Genomic DNA, 17741 nt, shown 5'->3' on the forward strand with positions numbered 1-17741 from the left:
GGTGAAGCAGCTGGACCCGGGTTTGCACTGCATCCGGCTACACAGACAAGCAGGGCAGAATGTGGAAGTTCGATACTTGGCTCCTGGCGAGCTTCTCCACGACGCGGTGAGAAGGACATGCATGCACTCTCTGAAGAACACAAATAACTCTTTATTATCCTGGCTTTTTTTATTTTTATTTTTTATTGTGTATTGATTTTATTTTCTATCTCGCCGTAGGTCTGGGATCAGCTGGAGGTGGTCTCTGCTAATGTGTTCACGCTGCACATGAGAAGGCCGAGCAGCACCGCCGACTTTGGTGAGCCAGCTTGTGGACAAATTAATGCTTAATTAAAATGACGTTTACCTCATGGCCTCATGAGTTTTATTTAATTCATCTTCTCTTTCAACATTTTTTTTTCTTCCAAATCCTCAGGCTTTGCCATAACGGGACACATTGACAGTCAGAGGAACAGCAGGATTTTTGTGAGCGAAGTTCTCGCCGATGGGCTGGCTTTCAGCGAAGGTGGCAGCTTCTCACTTTCACCTCGAGTTTAAGTCTCGACACAGGTGCCTCCGTAGGCCGCTTTTTGTTCCTGAAACACACCTGCGTTTGCATGTAGGTCTCCGTCCAGGCGACGAGATCCTGGTGCTGAACGGCCAGTGTGTGTCTGCTCTGGACCTGGCCTTGATCCAGACCCTGTTTTCTGAACGGTCCCTGCACCTGAGGCTTCGGCGGGATGGCCCCACGCCATCAGCTCGGATGTCGGACCGCCCCGCTCCTCTGGGCAAACGCGGCCAGGAGGTCCGTGGCAAGCATCACCGAGCCAAGTCATCTTCAGGTGCGTTCTCTTGAGCTGCGTCTCCTTACATTAAGCACTGGGACAATAAGTTTCACTGAAGATGGGAATAATTTTGCAGCTTGCTCTGTTTGTGTGACCGGATATAATTCTAACGTCTATCCGGTCATAAATTTAGCACTTTCCTTTATTGAAAACTCCTTTGTCATTCTCCGGAAGAGACTACGCAGTAGTGGAAACGTCAAGGTGCTTTTCTCTTCCCGCAGTTTTGCATCTTTCGTTTATGTTCATGTAAGTCCATGCAAATAGAAAAGTTCTGCTCTGCTGTCCAACATTTACTGTAATGCCTGAGACCGTAGGTAGTTTTGACACTTAAGCCACAAGATTACCAGCTCACTTCTGTTTTAGTTAAGATCTCCACTTCCTCAGAGTCGGTCTTCTTCACAGAGGGAAAGCGAAACGAGAAATGCAAAAAGAAGTTTAGATGAAGCCGAACAGTTTTACTTGAATCGGAGGTAGAGGAAAGGCTGGAAGAGGTCTTGGACTGCAGGAGGCTCATAATCTCCATGAGTGTATGGTGTCCTGTCAGGCCGGTTTAATCTCCCGGTGGATGCGAGGTGACAGAGGCGAACGGTAAGGTCATTTATCACGCCACACAAGCACAGCTGATACCAGGCAGGCAAAGCTTTTCACTGAAACTGAAAAAAAAAAAAAAAAAAAAATGTTGTTCTAGATGCCATTAATTTGGAAACTTAACCTCAGGATGTTCATGATATGAACTTTGCCCCTCTTGTTGCATTGTTTTTTTTTTTTGTTGTTGTTGTTTCAAATCTTAAAAGGTTGCTGCTGTTTCCCTCATTTACAATCTACAGAGGATTGTGTGCTGCACATAAACAAAAAGCTTCAGTTTCAGTGAAAGTGTTAATTGTCATCTTAATTATAAACAATTCATTAGCGTTTCCTCCAGCATAGACATAATTGAACACAAAGGGATTAATGACTTGAAGGCCTCATTATGGCAGTTTTAAGTGATCAAAGCGCCTGCAGTTTTTGTTCTTCGGCCCTAGAGGGCGTCTGCTCCAAGGCACGGCTGATGAGAGGAGATGAGAGGAGGTAAATGCTGCCAGCAGAGGAATTAACGGTTGTATGACAGGAATTACAAAAAGCCTTTGTATTCGCTGCATGACAGCATTCTGTTTTATTTTTAGAGATCCTGATGCACAAAATAAAAGGATGGGAGAAATGGAAGTTGATTATATCTTTAGAAAATCTGCTCCAGCAGGAAAAAGATTTGTTGACAGTGATTGCAGGCTTAAAAAAAGTTTTTTTTTGTTTGTTTTTTCCTTTTGTTTCCTGCTGCTACTTTGGCCCGTCTCCCAGGCTACAATCACAGTTTATGTGTTTTATCTGCCAACTGCTAGAGAGTTTGCCCTTGAGATGTTGGATCTCAAAACACTCACTTTCCTCTTTTCTGACACCATCGTCCTGCGATCAGCAGTAATATGCAAATAAACATGTTATCTAGAAGAAGCTTTATCTTTTTTATCCTTAAGTAGGATTCATAAGAGATTTTCTAGTGGATTTCTAATAAACTTATTCAAATAAAAAACCGAAACTCGTATACATTCGTTACAGATTTGAAGGGTTTACTTCTCCTAATTTTGATGATTATGGCTTAGAACTAATGGAAATTCAAATTAAAATTTTCAAATTATTTTAATATTTCACGTAGGCACTAAATGTTAATCTTCGTAAAGAAATGTGATGTTGTTCTTGACACAATTGTGGAAATTGTTCAGGAGGCAGGTATCGACACTCTTCACAGGAGGGTAATCCAAGAAAAGGTCATTGCTAAAGTAGCAAGCGATGCAGAGAGCAATGGATCCTAGCATGTTAATGGAAAGCTTAGTGGAAGGACAAAGTGCAGCAGAAAAAAAAAAGGACACAGACAAACAAGCATAACTGCATCCTTCAGAAGATTGTGAAACAAAGTCCAGTCAAGAGTTTAGAGGAGATTTGTTCGAAGTGGACTCCAGCTGGGGCCGGTGCTTCACGTTTCTTCTCCTGATTAACTTGAGGTAATTGTCTCTATGCAGAAACTCCCATGTGTGTCCTGCTTGGCACATCGCTGTGAATGCGTGCCCCCATTTGTGGCATGAGATCTTTTTAAGTTTCAGGCAACAACGTTGGTTTAAAAATGCAACAAACCAGCGTTGTTTCTGTGGTTAGGTAGGATGAGCTGCAGCAGAAAAAAACCACAATAGTTAAAATGAAACAGCTGTGTGACAACCATTCTGCTGCTCTTTCTCTCCAGATGTGTTTGCTGCAGCAGACAATGGAGAGTCCCTCCGCGTAGGTCTGGAGAATGATCACTCCCAGTGTGCCCACAGGCTCGTTCAACACAGCAAGGTAGGATGGGCTTGAGTGGGTACGCTGTACCTTCTCCATCTTTCCTGGACTGTGTGTGTGTGTGTGAGTGTCTGTGTGTGGATGGGAAGAAGGTAAAAAGAACCGTACACGTCGCTTTGAGCCTGCTCCCACTTGTGTGGCAGCTGTGGGGCCATCACAAAGCAGACTGGCACCAATCCGTAGCATTACCATAATTAGGATCCTCCGTCATAGCCACCGGTATAAACACAGCTTATTACTGTCACACAGACAGGAGAGGAGGCTGTTTTGCTCTCCCACTGCCTCAGGCGCACGTACACACATGAAGACGAACGCATGCGAGAGGAAGGCCTGCGAGCGCTCAAAGTGTCTTTATTTTGTGTGGTAATTAATCGAAACAGACTGGTTTTTTCCTCACCAGTCGTTCTTTAATTTGTCTTAAAGAGTCTTGGCTTTGGTCCAGTGCACTGCAGATAATGTGACCAAATCATTTTATAGGAGTTCTGTCTTTTTTTTTATTTTTTTTTAGGTAATTATTTAATAACATTTGGTGGATTCTGATGCATATTTTTGTCTGATCATGTTTTTATTTTTATTTTTTTGTAAACTGCTTTTAATTGAAGTCATTAAAGCGTGAGCTTGCCCCCTGGGAGTTGTTCTCCCCCGCCCCCATTTGCAACGTAGAAATGTAATGTGCTAAAATCTGTACAGCAGTGTTTATTGAGAGCACTAATGAGTGTGTGTGGTCACTGGAAAAAAAAATAAAAAAAGCCAGGTGTTAATGATGTAGACATGGCTCAGTGCCTGAAAGCTTATGAGCGCGTACGTTCATGCATATTCACCTTCTCTCTGCTCACATTTTACATCCTACCAAACAAAGCCGAGTACTGCGATTGTTGTTGGAGTTGCGAGTGCGTGTTTGGCTAATTTCCTCGTTGTGTAATCTGTGCTAAACGGGAAGGGATGCCTATTTGCTGCAGGGACTTTTAGACAGAGATTTTGTGCCAAATATCTGGAAAGCTTCCCTAATTGCTGCTTACCTAATTGCCTGTGCGGAAAAAAAAAAAAAAAAAAAAAAAAAAACGCCACCCAGCGTTTGACCTGAGGTCAGCCACGAGGAAGCCTGGAGACAACAAGCCTCTTCTTCTCTATTCTTTTTGTTTGCCCAGCGACATGAGTCAGTCCTACTGTGCTGGGATCTGCACTGCACCACTTCTGCTGCTCAGCTCCCTGCCGGTTGTGTTTTTACTGGGGAATGAATGGAATATAGGTGTGTGTGTGTGTCTGCGCGCAGGAAGGAGGCCCTGCAATGTGTGTCACTTGCGTCACTGAGGCACAAAAGGAGACAAATGCCACTTTTTCTGATCAGCTATGTCAGGCACTGCGATGGGAATTTAAAAATAAATGGAGATAAAACACAGGGCAAGATATTGCTGCTAGTAAATGACATTTTTGCTTTCATGCAGAGCTGGATTTAATCACAGTGCAGCCGTCTGCTCATTCTCCACGGCAGAGAGAGAGAGAGAGAAAAAAATTTAGTCACCGGGTAGAAAATCGTCCCCGCATCAGCAAATGGGTTTGTGCCTGCCTGCACGATATAAAAGTCAAGGGAGAAAGATGGAGGAGAAGGACAAATTTCAAGTCTCTTGTCGCGTCTTGTAATCAGCGGCCTCATTAGAGAGCGACCACCTTTGATTAATTGGTCGGTTCGCATTGCAGTTTGCTCCAACCCAAGAGAGATCTTCACGTGTCGGTTCTCGTCGTAGGTGTCGTTTGCCATCGCCGTAATCCGTGTGTTGGTGTTACGTAATGAAACGTTTGGACTGAGAGCACCGTAGCAAACAGTTTAACACGGCGATGTGGCTCCGTTATGAGCTGAACCAATCGATTGTTGATGTCAGCCGAAGTGGTCCTGGATAACTCCCACAAGACACCTCAAGCTAAACTGGTTTGTTATGGATAGAGGGCGGAAAGATGCTTACTGGCAACATTAAAACAGATGTTTTTTTTTTGTTTGTTTGTTTTGTTTTTCCTATTTGCCCTCTAAATCTAGATGTAGCTGAACATTGAGCTGGGCTGGTGTGATAAACTTCAGTAAATATATGATTTATTAAGAAAGTTTCACATAAAAAAAACAGTGCTAGTTTCCACATCATGACTAGCTCTGTGTTTTTGTGACCAGAACTACTCTCTAACGGTCAAATTTAACTTTTTTGATATCGTGAGAAAACTGAGTGATAAAACTGAACTCCTTGTTGGAACTGAATCGGTGTTATCCAAAGCAGATGGTTTTTCTCTCTTTCTCTTTTGACAGCTCCACAGTCTGTGTGTTCTCCTTGAAAGCTCCCAATCTTTCACATCTCACATTAATATCACTCTGTTTGCACATTTCCATCTATGCAACACTAATCGTCTCCATCTCTCCCCTCAACTCTTGCCCATAGCATTGTTACGTCCCGCATTGATTATTACAATTCTCTTCTTTTTGATCTCCCTTGAAAATCCCTCCATGAGCTCCAAATGGTCCAGAACTCAGCTGCTTGGAACATCTTCATTTTATCATAACACCCCAGTTTTACTGGAGCTTTCATTGGCTCCCGGTCAAGTTCAGAGTGAATTTCTAAATATGTTAACATTCAAGGTCATCCAACATCTCTCTTCCCCCTTCTCTCTCTGCACCATTGATTCTCTTTAAATCCAGATTTAAAACCAGCCTATACTCCTTGTGATCATATTTCTTTATGTTTTTTGGTTGTTTTTTTTTTTTTTTTTTGGCTCTCTTTGTAAACTGACCTTGTGTGTTACAAAAGACCTGAGTCATGCTTTAGTATTGTCGTCATCGCATAGCGAAGGCATCTTCAGTAAAGCCAGAGCGCTCAGAAAAGTTCAGAGTTGTACAAGACTTGAGCTTGTTGCTCTGTGCTGCATGATTAAAGACGTCAGGCGGCACAACCTCATTAGACAGATCAGTTCCTGGGACTGTTTGGGATACAAGAAATTCATGTCTATTTACAGTACTTTGAGCCTACTAGTAAGGCTTTACTTCTGGTAAAAACCCTGAGACAACCCAGGCTTCTTAGATGTGTCAAAATGTAGGTTGGTGCACAGAAGTCTCTGACTGTGCAACAAAGACACATTTCCTTCTTGCTCGCTTTACTTTACGAGCTTCTGTGATGTAATTTTACTAATAATTTGCATTATATTGTTACTGCTGTCCTGTCCTGTTCTTGTTCCTCCAGCCTGACATTGTGAAATTCAACATTCCCATCTTGGTTTAAGCTAAAGGTTACACAGCGAACAGACATATTAAGCTTCTTTGCATTCGTCCAGACTAGACATTTCCGTAAGAGCATTTAAATGGACTTATAAAGAGAACCATAGGTGGAGTCGTGCTCTGTCTGCCTACCAGAGTGGGGATCCAGCTTGATTCATCTAATTTAGACGCTGATGTTATTAGGCTTTGTATAAAACAGGCATACACACACTCGGACGGTTGCAACATTTCTGGTTCCCGCCTTGTAGCAATATCATTCCCCCTGCCCTTCTGATTGCGCTCCTTTTCTACTCTTCTTGGTGGACGAGAGGAGTATGAAGTGTTATAACGCCTTTAAAAAAAATGTGTAAACTTTAACTTCAAAAGTTCTGCCTGCAGACATAAGCATATGTGCCTTCTTGATGCGTCGTTTTAAACTCGAGAGATTTTTCTTTACTTGTGTGTGTGTGTGCATGTGTGCGTGCGTGTGTGTTTGAGCCTGTGGAGCAGGAGGAGGGAATCATTTGAAGATGTGCGTTTGTATTATGATTAAGCCCATCAGCCGCCATCTGGTCATGAGCAGGCTAATAATGGGGGCTTAGTGCTGGCAGTCCAGTTAATGCGAGCCTCCTCTTGTCAGTCTACCCATCTGTAAACAAGACTGCGCTTAAAAACTTACTGTAGGAACCCACATGGACCACGGCCCATTATGATACCGAGGAATGGCTACTTCGGAGGGAGCCGTGCCGACTTCAGGCCTGACCCGGAGTGATGAAGACCTTCAGCCGCCCCTCTACCTCACCACGTTATTCGAGATCTTGGTGCAGGACCAGTCGCCGGCCCATACCCTGTGCTCCCTGTTTGCCATGTGCTGGTTCTGGCCATCGGGCTCTGAAGTCGAGGAGGACGGCGTGAATCTGGGGTCTGCCCTACTCGGTTTGGGGCGTCTCGTCAAAAGCAAGGTGGCCTGTCTGGCAGAGGACGTTTCTGCTTGTCTGCAATGCCAGAGAGGGTCCAAGCAGGCGGTAACTATGTGCTACGGATGTAAAGATGGGAACGTTTTGTGTCATAATTGTGTCTACATTAATCATGGTTTTGTAAATACATCATAAAAGTACGCAGAAGCTATTGTTGCAGGAGTCCAGGTTGTTTGCTTCCAGCCTTATTAGTATCTTAATAGTATTATAGTAATAGTAGCAGTATTCTTTCCTTCCTATTCACATAAATTTTAAATGTTTTATTGAGTGCAGTATATCTGTTTTTAAACTATAAAGCATTGTTTTCGGAATGCTGTGTGCAAATAATGCAGAATCCAGACTAAGTTTGCATGATTTTAGGAAAGCGTGTCGTCATTGTTGAGTCTTGCCATAACATTTGTAATGTTTGGACACAATCTGGACATTTATTGAGATCCAGCCTCCAAGTCACTGAGATCTATATTTCTGATGTGGGCATCACAAAAAGTAAAAGGCAGTTTACATAGCTAGCCAAATGTATTCTTAGCTGGCATAGTTTTTGATATCTGACATATTATGGTCTGCCAAATATTGCATCCAAACAGTCCTCTGCATTTGCAACATTGCACACTTTGGAATTCTGTTTCACGCCGTTGTTTATTATGTGGTGGATATTTTAAATGGTTTTAATTGACTTTAAAAGGCATTTCTGGAAACTGAGGGGATAAAATGTTCCTTCAGGCAGGGATGTACAAAGTGTGGCCTGTTGGCATTTTTAGCCCTGAAAGGCTTTTCTATGGATTCTGAATGCAATGCAAGACTGCTTTGAATGTGGCCTGACATAACCTAACTAAACATAATTAGTGCCGAAATTTTTACTGTAGCGAGGCATTATGAACAAGAGGCAGAAAACTTAGGATGGTCTTAAATGGAAATGTTTTGGAACAACACAAAGCATTTGTCTTTCAGTGAGTACATTTTTTTTGTTTCTTTGCTTTCATTTTTGTTTTCTTGTAAACAGAACCACAAACGCGCAGCCGCTTTTACTCAAAAGAGGGCATGTGGGCGAACCCGCTTTTCAAACTTAGTTACGTAACTCACGGTTTCCAAGAGAGAAACTTGGTTTATGGTTGATTATTTACAGATCCATTTGTTATAAAAGTCAGACCACTTTGTTTCATTAAAAACATCAACAGCAAGTTTTGCTTTGTTGTTGAGCGAATAAAAATGACAAAATACTAAAGAGTACTGCCAACTTGACAATTTTGAGATCCAGACGAAACAATGTTCCATTTCATCCCTACGCCAAAAAACAACGTACCCCGGGCTATCAGGAGACCCGACGCGGGCAGCAAACTCACTACCGCCGATTGAAGAAAAACAAACAACGTAGCAATCGAAGAACAGAAGTTGTATCGGAGAGGAGCTTGCGGAGCCTTCGGGGGGGGGGAGACGAGACGATCGTTCGTCTCAAGGCCACCAGCGACGAGCAAAAGAAGACAGAAGGTCTTACCGACTGTTCAACCTGCATGTGAGGAGATGAAAAGGGATGGAGCTGTCATTGTCAGGTCATTATGTAGACTCAGACTATAGAGAGTTGAAACTTTCGTTTTGGTTTGTTTACAGTTCGGTACACTCTGATGTGACAATAGATTGATTTGATCACTCGTTTTTTAGGGTTCTATTTCTATTTTTTGTTCTGTTTTTAATCTTTATTTACCGTACTTATTTACAATTTTGAATAGAGAAAATCATCATACTTTGACTAAAACTTGAATTTTTTTTTTTTTGTATTTGACAAATGAGCGGAATATTACATTAAATAATCTACCTTAAAATAAAATAAAATGGCTAAGCAAAAAAAAAAAAAAAGAAGTATTGTTCCTCCCTCAGTAGTGCCATTCTGTTGTGAAAATATATACTTGTACTACATGGAAAAACACTGAAAACTGAATAGTGATGCTAATTCACATTTCACCCTCGATTCACCCGGGCTTCAGTGTATTCTTAGGATGGAAGAAAAATGTTGCCATTTAGAAGTTCATGCACTGTATTGTCATCAGAGAAAAACCTCTTTAATTAAATTTGTTTATTTTTAGACATTTTGCATTTAGAATGCTGCATAATGCCGGCATCCCTTCCGCCGTTGTTCCGGCAGTCGTGCAGTGAAGTGGATCTGAATAGAGTAGAATAGGTGCTTCAATCTGAAGGCGGCTTCATTATTAAAATACACTCCTCTCTTTAAGTCCTCTGAGACTTTGCAGGAATAATATTTGTTAAGGATGAATAATAAAAGGCGTAAATGGGCTAGAGTGAAGCGCAATGGGGACCGGCCCTTCCCTCCGCCTCATCTTTCTCTCTCCTCCCCTCTGCTCCGTTTGATTTACGAGTCGGTGTTTTCTTTTATTGGGGAAGCTTTGAAGAGAAGGTGGCATTGTGGTTCTACAAGCCCGCTAAGATGGCACATGAATCACCGGCAGCCGGGCGGCTGCTGCTCCTGCTCTCTTCCTGCCTTACAGTGTCGGGGCAGGGCTGTTTTCTGCGAGGGACGGGTAAAGCCACCCACGGGGGCATGCCTGCATTTCATCCTGTGTTTTTCATCCTCTGCCTCCTCACATGTGTTTGTTTATATCAGCAAAGGCAGAGCTCCTCTGCGGGTGACGTGTAAGGCTTTACCTTTGATTTTGTGCAGCGTTTCATTGCAAAGCAGCAGCTCTGCACATATTGACTCAGAGCGTTAAAGGGGTGATAGAGATGGTGTTTGTCGTTTCTCTTGCCTCTCCCCCCTTCCTCCCCACACGCACAACAGCTTTCAGATATTTTTGCATCTCTTGCAAGCGTTTGTGTGGGGAAAAAAAAATGCTTTGAAAACAATTCATGAAATATGATTTAAATTTTGTTAATTGGTGACGTGATTCACACGTCGTCTCAGTTTTAAAGAATTGCATCTGCTGAGCAACGTTAAGGTCAAAAACCACCAATGAGAGATGCTCGGCTTCAGTGGCCGATTACAGATTTTTATCAATCTGGACTGGTACAGGTTTTAACTGCAAGAGCTGTAATTTAAGACCATAAAGGAAGAGCTTTGATCCTGCACACAGTCTGGGTGAAAGAGCCGTGGCTGTAAAACAGGGCTTTATTATTTGAAAACAAAGGCAAAAAGATTACAGAAATAATAATAATAAAAAAAAATTGAGCTGTCTTCAGCATCTTATTTTCACAATTACTTACTTAGCATAGCAGTTTCCATGTTTTCTCCAGAGATGACAGAACTACGCTTGAATTTGGAGTTCCCAGACGGATGCCAACATGTCCAAAACCGTCATGTTTCTTAGCATTAGATATGAGTATTGTTGAGGGCATTTAAAGCTCAAGTCAGATTCATTTTTGTATGCACAAACCTGGCCAGTAGAACTGATTATCACTTTCACTTTTTTCTTATTCATAAAAAGGAAAGAAATGTGGTCTGGTAGTGATTTTGACTTAGGAAAATGAGGGAATGTATCAAAACATTTGGCTTATTTTATTTTATTTTTAACTCATTTTAATTTAACTTAAGCCTAACAAATACATGTTGAGTAAAATTATGGTGGGAAATCTTAATTTTGATGCAGTTATGAATTGGGAGAAAACATATTTTTCAGTTTAACCTCCAAATTGGTTGATATTGATCTTTGTCTAAAGTCCGTTATGGACCTAAGACGTGAAGGAATTGTAAACAAATCTTAATGCACATTTATTCACTGCTGTCTGCACTAATCATAACTTATTGCAGCGCTCACGGTGTTATAACCACCTTCATATCACTCATTTTCTACAAGTGCAGGTCTTTTAGTAGAAAACCTCCCATCTGTTTATGAATTCCTCGTGAAGCTACGTTGTTCGCCGAGCAATAGATGTCATGTTTTATTTTTGTGCGAGGCCATAGTTGACATTCCTGCCCTGTTACCCCCGCTGGCTCAGAGCTTCCCATTTTTGAGTCAGCCATTCCTCTGTGTGTGGAGGTAACAAGCCAGAACACTCTACATTGTATTGCTGCTATTGAGAGGCAGGACACCAGTCCCAGCCCCTGGCCTCTCCGTTAAGCTCTCTGGAAGCCACACCAGAGAGTTCCTCTGTAGCTGAGGAGGAAGGTGAGAGATGGAGGCGAGGTGCGGGGACCCAGACTGCAGTGATGATGCCGAAGATGGACTGTGAAAGCTGCGAGTGGAACAAGTCCCCAAAGAAGTGGCCAGACTTTCCTCTTCTGATTGACATGCAAATCAAGCCGGCAGCAGGCGCTTTCACTCTGCCCACGCTCCCAGAACGGCAAATCAATCAGTCCGTCCCTACTGGGCCCGGCTCGATCCGGGAGGCAGAGGTGGGCTCAGAACCGAGGCGTGTGACCCAAGCCTAACTGGCAGACGGGCTGCGAATGAGAAAAAAAAAAAAAAACATAAAGAAGGCAAAGAAAATCCAAGAAGCTTAGTGGATTTTAAGAATTTCCAGGTGGTGAAGCCGTACATCTGATATACGGCAGGTGTCATAGAGCCGATCGGTCATGCCGACGTTCAGGGGAGGCAAGCTGCACAGGAAAGGCTGTTCGCTGGCTCGCAGGACCCGGTGGCACGCCACAGCGGCATGGAGGCTGCTCTACAGACTGCTCTTCCTGGTGACCAGAAGGCTGGGGGAGGTAGTGGCACTTTACGCTCTCGTGTTTGATGCTTCGCTTTGCTGTTTTTGTGTCGCTGCTCAAATTTAAAAGGAGCTTCTTGATTGGTACTGGAATAGTTCACAGCGTGAAGGCAAAATCACTCTTTAAGTTCAGCTCTCTCTTTTTTTTATCTGTTTTGATTGCAGGTAGATTTTACATAGCTTGAAAGAAAATATCAACCTTAACATTTGTACTCATCTGTTAGGCGTAGATGGAGAAATCCTTTTTTAAGATGTAATTGTTTACAAACTTATTGGTGGCCCAATTGTTCATACAACCATTATTAAACAGGACAGGTCTGACTTTTTCTCCATAACATTTCTCAAGGTTAGAGCACACAGAGAAATCTTTCACCATTCCTCTTTACCCCCATATAACCTTCAAGGCTATAAGGTTTGGGTCTGAAGGCTAAGATGTGAATGGAGAAAACATTGATTTTTTGTATGGGGTGAACCACTTCTGTGTTGATGTTTTGGATGATTTTTCTGCTGAAAGATTCATTAGCAACACATTCTTAATTTTCTGGATTATTTCCTGGCATTTCAAAGACAGCATGACTGTAACAAAGTACCCCTAATCTTGGGACAGGAAACACTCCCACATCACTACAGACCATCCACCGTGTCTTACAGGGGGGCATGAGGTGCTTTTCCACTTATTCATCCTTTGTGTTGAGTGTTTGTTGCTGCTGAAAAGCTCAAATTTAGAACTCCAGTTTATAGTCAAAGTAGAAACTAAAAACACAGGTTTATGTTTGGGATGGTAGAACACCTTAAAATTATAGGTTGGCATGTTGATAGAGTCTAAAAGTTGTTCTAGTTGCTGCATTTTTTTTTTCTTTTTCTTTTTACATTCCTTACCATCCCACTCAGTTAGGAAGATAAATCTGAATTTAAATACTATGTCATGCAGTATTTATAACCCAATGAAGCAGATAATTATTTATTACTAATTAGATGTTCTTAAAAACACTGATTAACTCAAAAAAGTAAACAAGTTATATCAAATTTTTTAGATTTCTGTATATTTAAATGATTTTTAGGGCCGCGGTGTTAAGGTGATTTTTACATTTTGAGATTATTCTGCTGCAATAAAACATGAGTTTCTTTCAAGGCTGTTTACAGACTTTTGCTCTGTGTGGTGGCAATTTCCCCCCCCCAATCTCTACATGTTTGCATGCAATGAATTCAGAATTAAAAAAAAAAAAAAAAAAAAAAACCAGCTAGCTGTTGCCATCAGGAAACTAAATCAAGCCCTTCTCTGATCACGCCTTGTTTTCTAATCTGTAAAGATCTGCAGAGCCGTATGTTCTGAATCGACTTCAGGGCATGAGCTAAGGTACAAACGTAACGCGGAGCAGACACCTGTCAGCCAGAAAGCCCCTGAATAGGAATTCACAGCAGCGCTGTCAGATCCACTTGTTCTTCACAGCTTCTCCCCGGCTTCTCCTCCCGTCTCCTCTGGCTCACGTCCTTAGCTTTTAATTGGTTATTTGGGCTGGCTGTCGGGCTGTGTTGGTTGGATTGTTGTGAGGCAGTTGCAGTTCCTGAGTCATGAGTGCGGAGCCCCCACCCGCCCTCTCTCGCCGTCTGCTTCTCTCTGCCCACCTTATCTAGTCGGGCTCCGGCGAATACATTTATTTATTTATTTTTTTATTTATTTATTTTTTTGTGGATTGAAGTGAACGAAATTGGGTTTCTCTGAGCAAAATGTAAGCATCTTCAGTCTTTTGTTCTCGAGCTTTGACTCCTCCACGCTCTCACAGTCGTATGTGAGCTTCAGCTGCACGTAGTGGGCCAGTACTAGAATGTGATGAGAATTAACTGAGCATTTGAGTGGAGATTTATGCTACCAGGCACATACTTGTTTGAAGAGAACCCGACAACCCCTCCCTGTGGGTGTCTGGAGCAGAAATAAGCGTCGCATGTGAGTGTTATCACTCTCCCGAAGCCTGCTCCCCTCCCTGTCTGGATGCATGAGTGGGCTGTTTGATGAATTTGTTGCTCTGATATCCTTTAACCTCCGTGCTTCCTTCAAGCCGTCTCTCTCTCTCTCCCCCCCTGTCCGTTTGCCTGGTGGGAGTTTTCCCAAGGCGTATATCACTAAATGAGGGCTGACTGCCACTGCGTCGTCACCGGCAGGCTTTCTGATCTTCAAAGGGAAAGTGTGTCAGCAGCAGTGTTTACAAGCTAAGAGAAAGCTGACACGCGCTCAGTCGCATTTAAGAAAATGCTGCCGATCGGCTCAGCAAACGATCAGCTTCTGCCTGGATGCTCGCGTAGCTGTGGGTTCATGTTTACGAGAACATAAGGTTGCCTGTCAAGTCAAATTGGAGACGTTCTCAGCAAGCAGGGAGACATTCGGTCCCCTCGCAATTATCAGCTAATACTCCCAAGAACTGCCTCCTTTTTTTTTTTTTTTTTTTTTCTTAGTTGTTTCCCAGAGACATGGAGTCTGCGCTTACATTCAGGGAGGTACATCTCTGGAGTGACCGTGTTATAATGAGCCAGCTGATGAGCCGCCGGCTTATTAACGGACGTCCTGATTGTCTGTGGACTCCCTGGGAGATTGTAGAGGGGTGGCAGCTCACACCAGTGCCCGAGCTAAATGACTCAGACAGGCTTTTACTCGCTGCTCGCGTTGTGTGCAGGCATGCGCTTCGGCGGCCCCGGCGTCAGAACGGAGGGCCTATCGATCCTTGTCTGTTGCTGTACATGCTTTAGTGGGGTGAGCTGCATTCGACTGCTTCCTGAAGCGACATTTTAGAATACCTGCACACACACACACACACAAACACGCACAAGGGGAAGTCGGAGATTGCTGAGCAGCTGTTTTTCTTGGCACTTGGACTGTGTCCCTCTGCTGTGTGTTGCTGAGCAGCAGATTGAAAAAAAAAAAACAAAAAAAAAAAACTGCCTTTGCTGGCACCTATCAGCCTCAGCTGATGTCAGGAGCTGGCCATAGATTATAATGCAACATCATGTCACTCACCTGCAGCAAGGAGGAATAGCCATTATGGAGCCAGAGCACTTAGATCTTGAGATGCACCAATCAGAATTTTGTGGCCGATTTATCATCTTTGAGTTTTGCAAAACTTTGCAATTGTTATTTTAGCAATTTGCACAGCTAGCAACATCACGGTACTTTGTTCAGCCATCCTAAACAGAAAAAATCTCATTCTCTCTTGCTCGCCACCGCCTGAATGACCCACAGACATATATGGGCATGTTGTAGATAATGCACTCTTTTAAATAGCTGTTTACTGCTGACCAGCCAGTCACAGCTCAGCGCCGATTAAGCTAAAATTGACCAGTTATGCTGATCTCCCATTGCATCAACTAAATTAAACCGAACCAAAGTGAAATGAATGTGAATTCATAGTTGCTAAACAATGTAGAAAGTGGATTTTTTCCCTCCCGTCGTTGCTTTCCATGTAATATAAGTGACAACTTCTTAATTGCTCATTTTCTGCCGCAACCGCTAACAGACTGCAACGTCTCAACCAGCCACAGGCGGAACTTTGCAATATGTTGCCTAAAGCATATGTTCATTTTCCTGAGGCTGTACAGGTGGAATAAATACAAAGTAAAGCAGATCATCTGCCTGTAGAGAACATCTCTGTAAATGATATGACGCTGAGTAATCTACGGGGCTCCACCTGTCAGAAAAGTATGTTTGAGCTTCCGTTTATTTAGCTGTAAATTTGCACACATTAAACACTGTAACCACGTATTACATGGCAACGTGGGATTTCCTGACACACTTCTGACGTTTGTTATAGCGTCAGAGGAACAATCAAATGTGCAGCAAGGCGATCTGGGGAGATTTAAGGTAGTATCTTAGATGCACTGTGAAGTCTACAAAGCCAATTATTGAGTGCATGAGTGAATCTCCAATGTTTTCAGAAAACCCAAAATTTCCCATGGATTTATTCACATAATTATAATATGAAGTTTTGAAATGTCAGTCAGTAGAGATGAAGATGTGAAGAAATAGTTTTTTATTGAAGCGTGTGTGTGTGTGTGTGTGTGTGTGTGGAGGCATGCAGACTCCACCAGTGTGATCCACCATTTTAATCTTCCGGCTGTTCTAATCTCCAAGCTGTCTAACCTAAATACTCCGTCCTCTCTGTCGCCCCCTATAGAGCGTGGAGACAGTGTGCACCATCTACAATTCCTTCCAGGAAGGCTCAGCAGCCGGGGGTGTGATGGATGATGTGAAGGAAACTCAGGGAGGCGAGTCAGGCTCAAGTCCCGCCAGAGAGGGCGCGCTGCTCAGACCTTGCCCCAAGCACATGAGCGTCACGGAGAGGCTGCGCAAGGTCATCCAGGAGCTGGTGGACACGGAGAAGTCCTACGTGAAGGTGAGTCTACAAAGACTGGACAGCTGTAATACTAGAATTAAGAGAAGTGGATTAATATTTCATCAAACTCTGCTTCACACTTTCTAAAGATTTAGTAACGTGATCCGCTGTCACTTTTTTTTTTTTCTTCTTTTTTTTTAAGACATTTGCCTTGATTGAAGCCACCGCAGAGTGTGGGATACAAAAGTATGAGCATTAAAAATGATTCAGTTTCCTCTTACACCTGTCTGGCATTATTTCATTATGTCCTGATTTGGTGTTTTTGATTATAGTGACAATTTTTTTTTTCTGCTGCACAATATAAAAGCTACAATCATAAACTCAGGGTCCCTATAGTCTTTCATGAGTTTTCAGGGCTTGACGAGTATGAGGGGGAAAAAAAAAAATAGAAAACAGTTGCATTTTGAGACTTCCTGATTTCTTTGTCCAAAAGTTGTCCTCTTTTAATCCATCATTTCTTTCGCCATATCTCACTTTCTTCTGTCCTTCTTTCTGTCGTTCGTTGTCGTTTCCTGTATGCTTACTTCGTGTTCTTCTTTCTTTTCCTCCACCTCAAGTCTTTCCTTCATTGCTCTCTTTGTTCCCTGCTTTCTCTCTACCTTTGTACCTTTTTTTTTCCCCGTCTTGAAACTATGAAATAAAATAAAAAATGTGCCGGAACCCTTCAAACTTCTGCACTCTGCAGCCCTTGTAGCATTTCTTCCCCTTCTTCCAAATTTCCTTGTTGTCTTCATCCGTTCCCCCTCCCCTCTTCAGCCTACCATTGAGTCGTAATTGAGGGAGGAGATTGCCTTCCCAGAGCAGCTTGATTCAGGTCGTTTCGTCTGAATCCATGCACCGCTGGCTGGGGTGCTGAAGGGAAGGAGGGAAGAGGAGAATGCTCATAAATCAGCCTAATGAGAATATTCTCGCTGATTCTAAGACAAGCTACAGCCATATTAAAGGAGCGGGCTGGAGGGATAGAGAGGGGAACGGGAGGGAAATGAGGTGATTGGGGAGGTTATAAAGGCAGAACTCTGATGATGGAGGGGATTTTAAAGGATGAGCATGTTCAGGAATAAAGCACAGATGACTGACCACCTTCTGCTTCTTTCCCCACTTATAGGACCTGGACTGCTTGTTTGAGATCTACCTGAAACCGCTGCAGAGCGAAACCTTCCTCACACAGGACGAGGTAGGCTGCGGATCTTTGTCCTGGAGAAAAGGTCGAAATCATTGAGTGTTTATTACCCATCGATGAACTCAACCGGATCATCTCCCTCATTTTTAAAAATGTCATCTGATCAAAAAAAAAAAAAAAACCCACATC

The 17741-nt window shown here is 42.9% G+C and overlaps 1 protein-coding gene across 4 annotated transcripts in view; it reads left to right on the forward strand.

The window, feature by feature from the left end:
• Window positions 1-17741, forward strand: part of tiam2a (TIAM Rac1 associated GEF 2a) — an 83316-nt gene that overhangs the window by 55468 nt on the left and 10107 nt on the right. For all 4 annotated transcript variants that reach the window (XM_015056296.1, XM_015056299.1, XM_015056297.1 and 1 more), the window contains exons 11-17: window positions 2-106; window positions 220-298; window positions 416-505; window positions 603-821; window positions 3094-3188; window positions 16214-16432; window positions 17538-17606. In XM_015056296.1, the coding sequence (XP_014911782.1) occupies window positions 2-106; window positions 220-298; window positions 416-505; window positions 603-821; window positions 3094-3188; window positions 16214-16432; window positions 17538-17606 (876 nt within the window). The remainder of the gene's footprint in view (window position 1; window positions 107-219; window positions 299-415; window positions 506-602; window positions 822-3093; window positions 3189-16213; window positions 16433-17537; window positions 17607-17741) is intronic.

This window comes from Poecilia latipinna, unplaced genomic scaffold (assembly GCF_001443285.1).
Source record: "Poecilia latipinna isolate Pla-1442-1.1 unplaced genomic scaffold, P_latipinna-1.0 Scaffold1373, whole genome shotgun sequence".
NCBI lineage: Eukaryota > Metazoa > Chordata > Actinopteri > Cyprinodontiformes > Poeciliidae > Poecilia > Poecilia latipinna.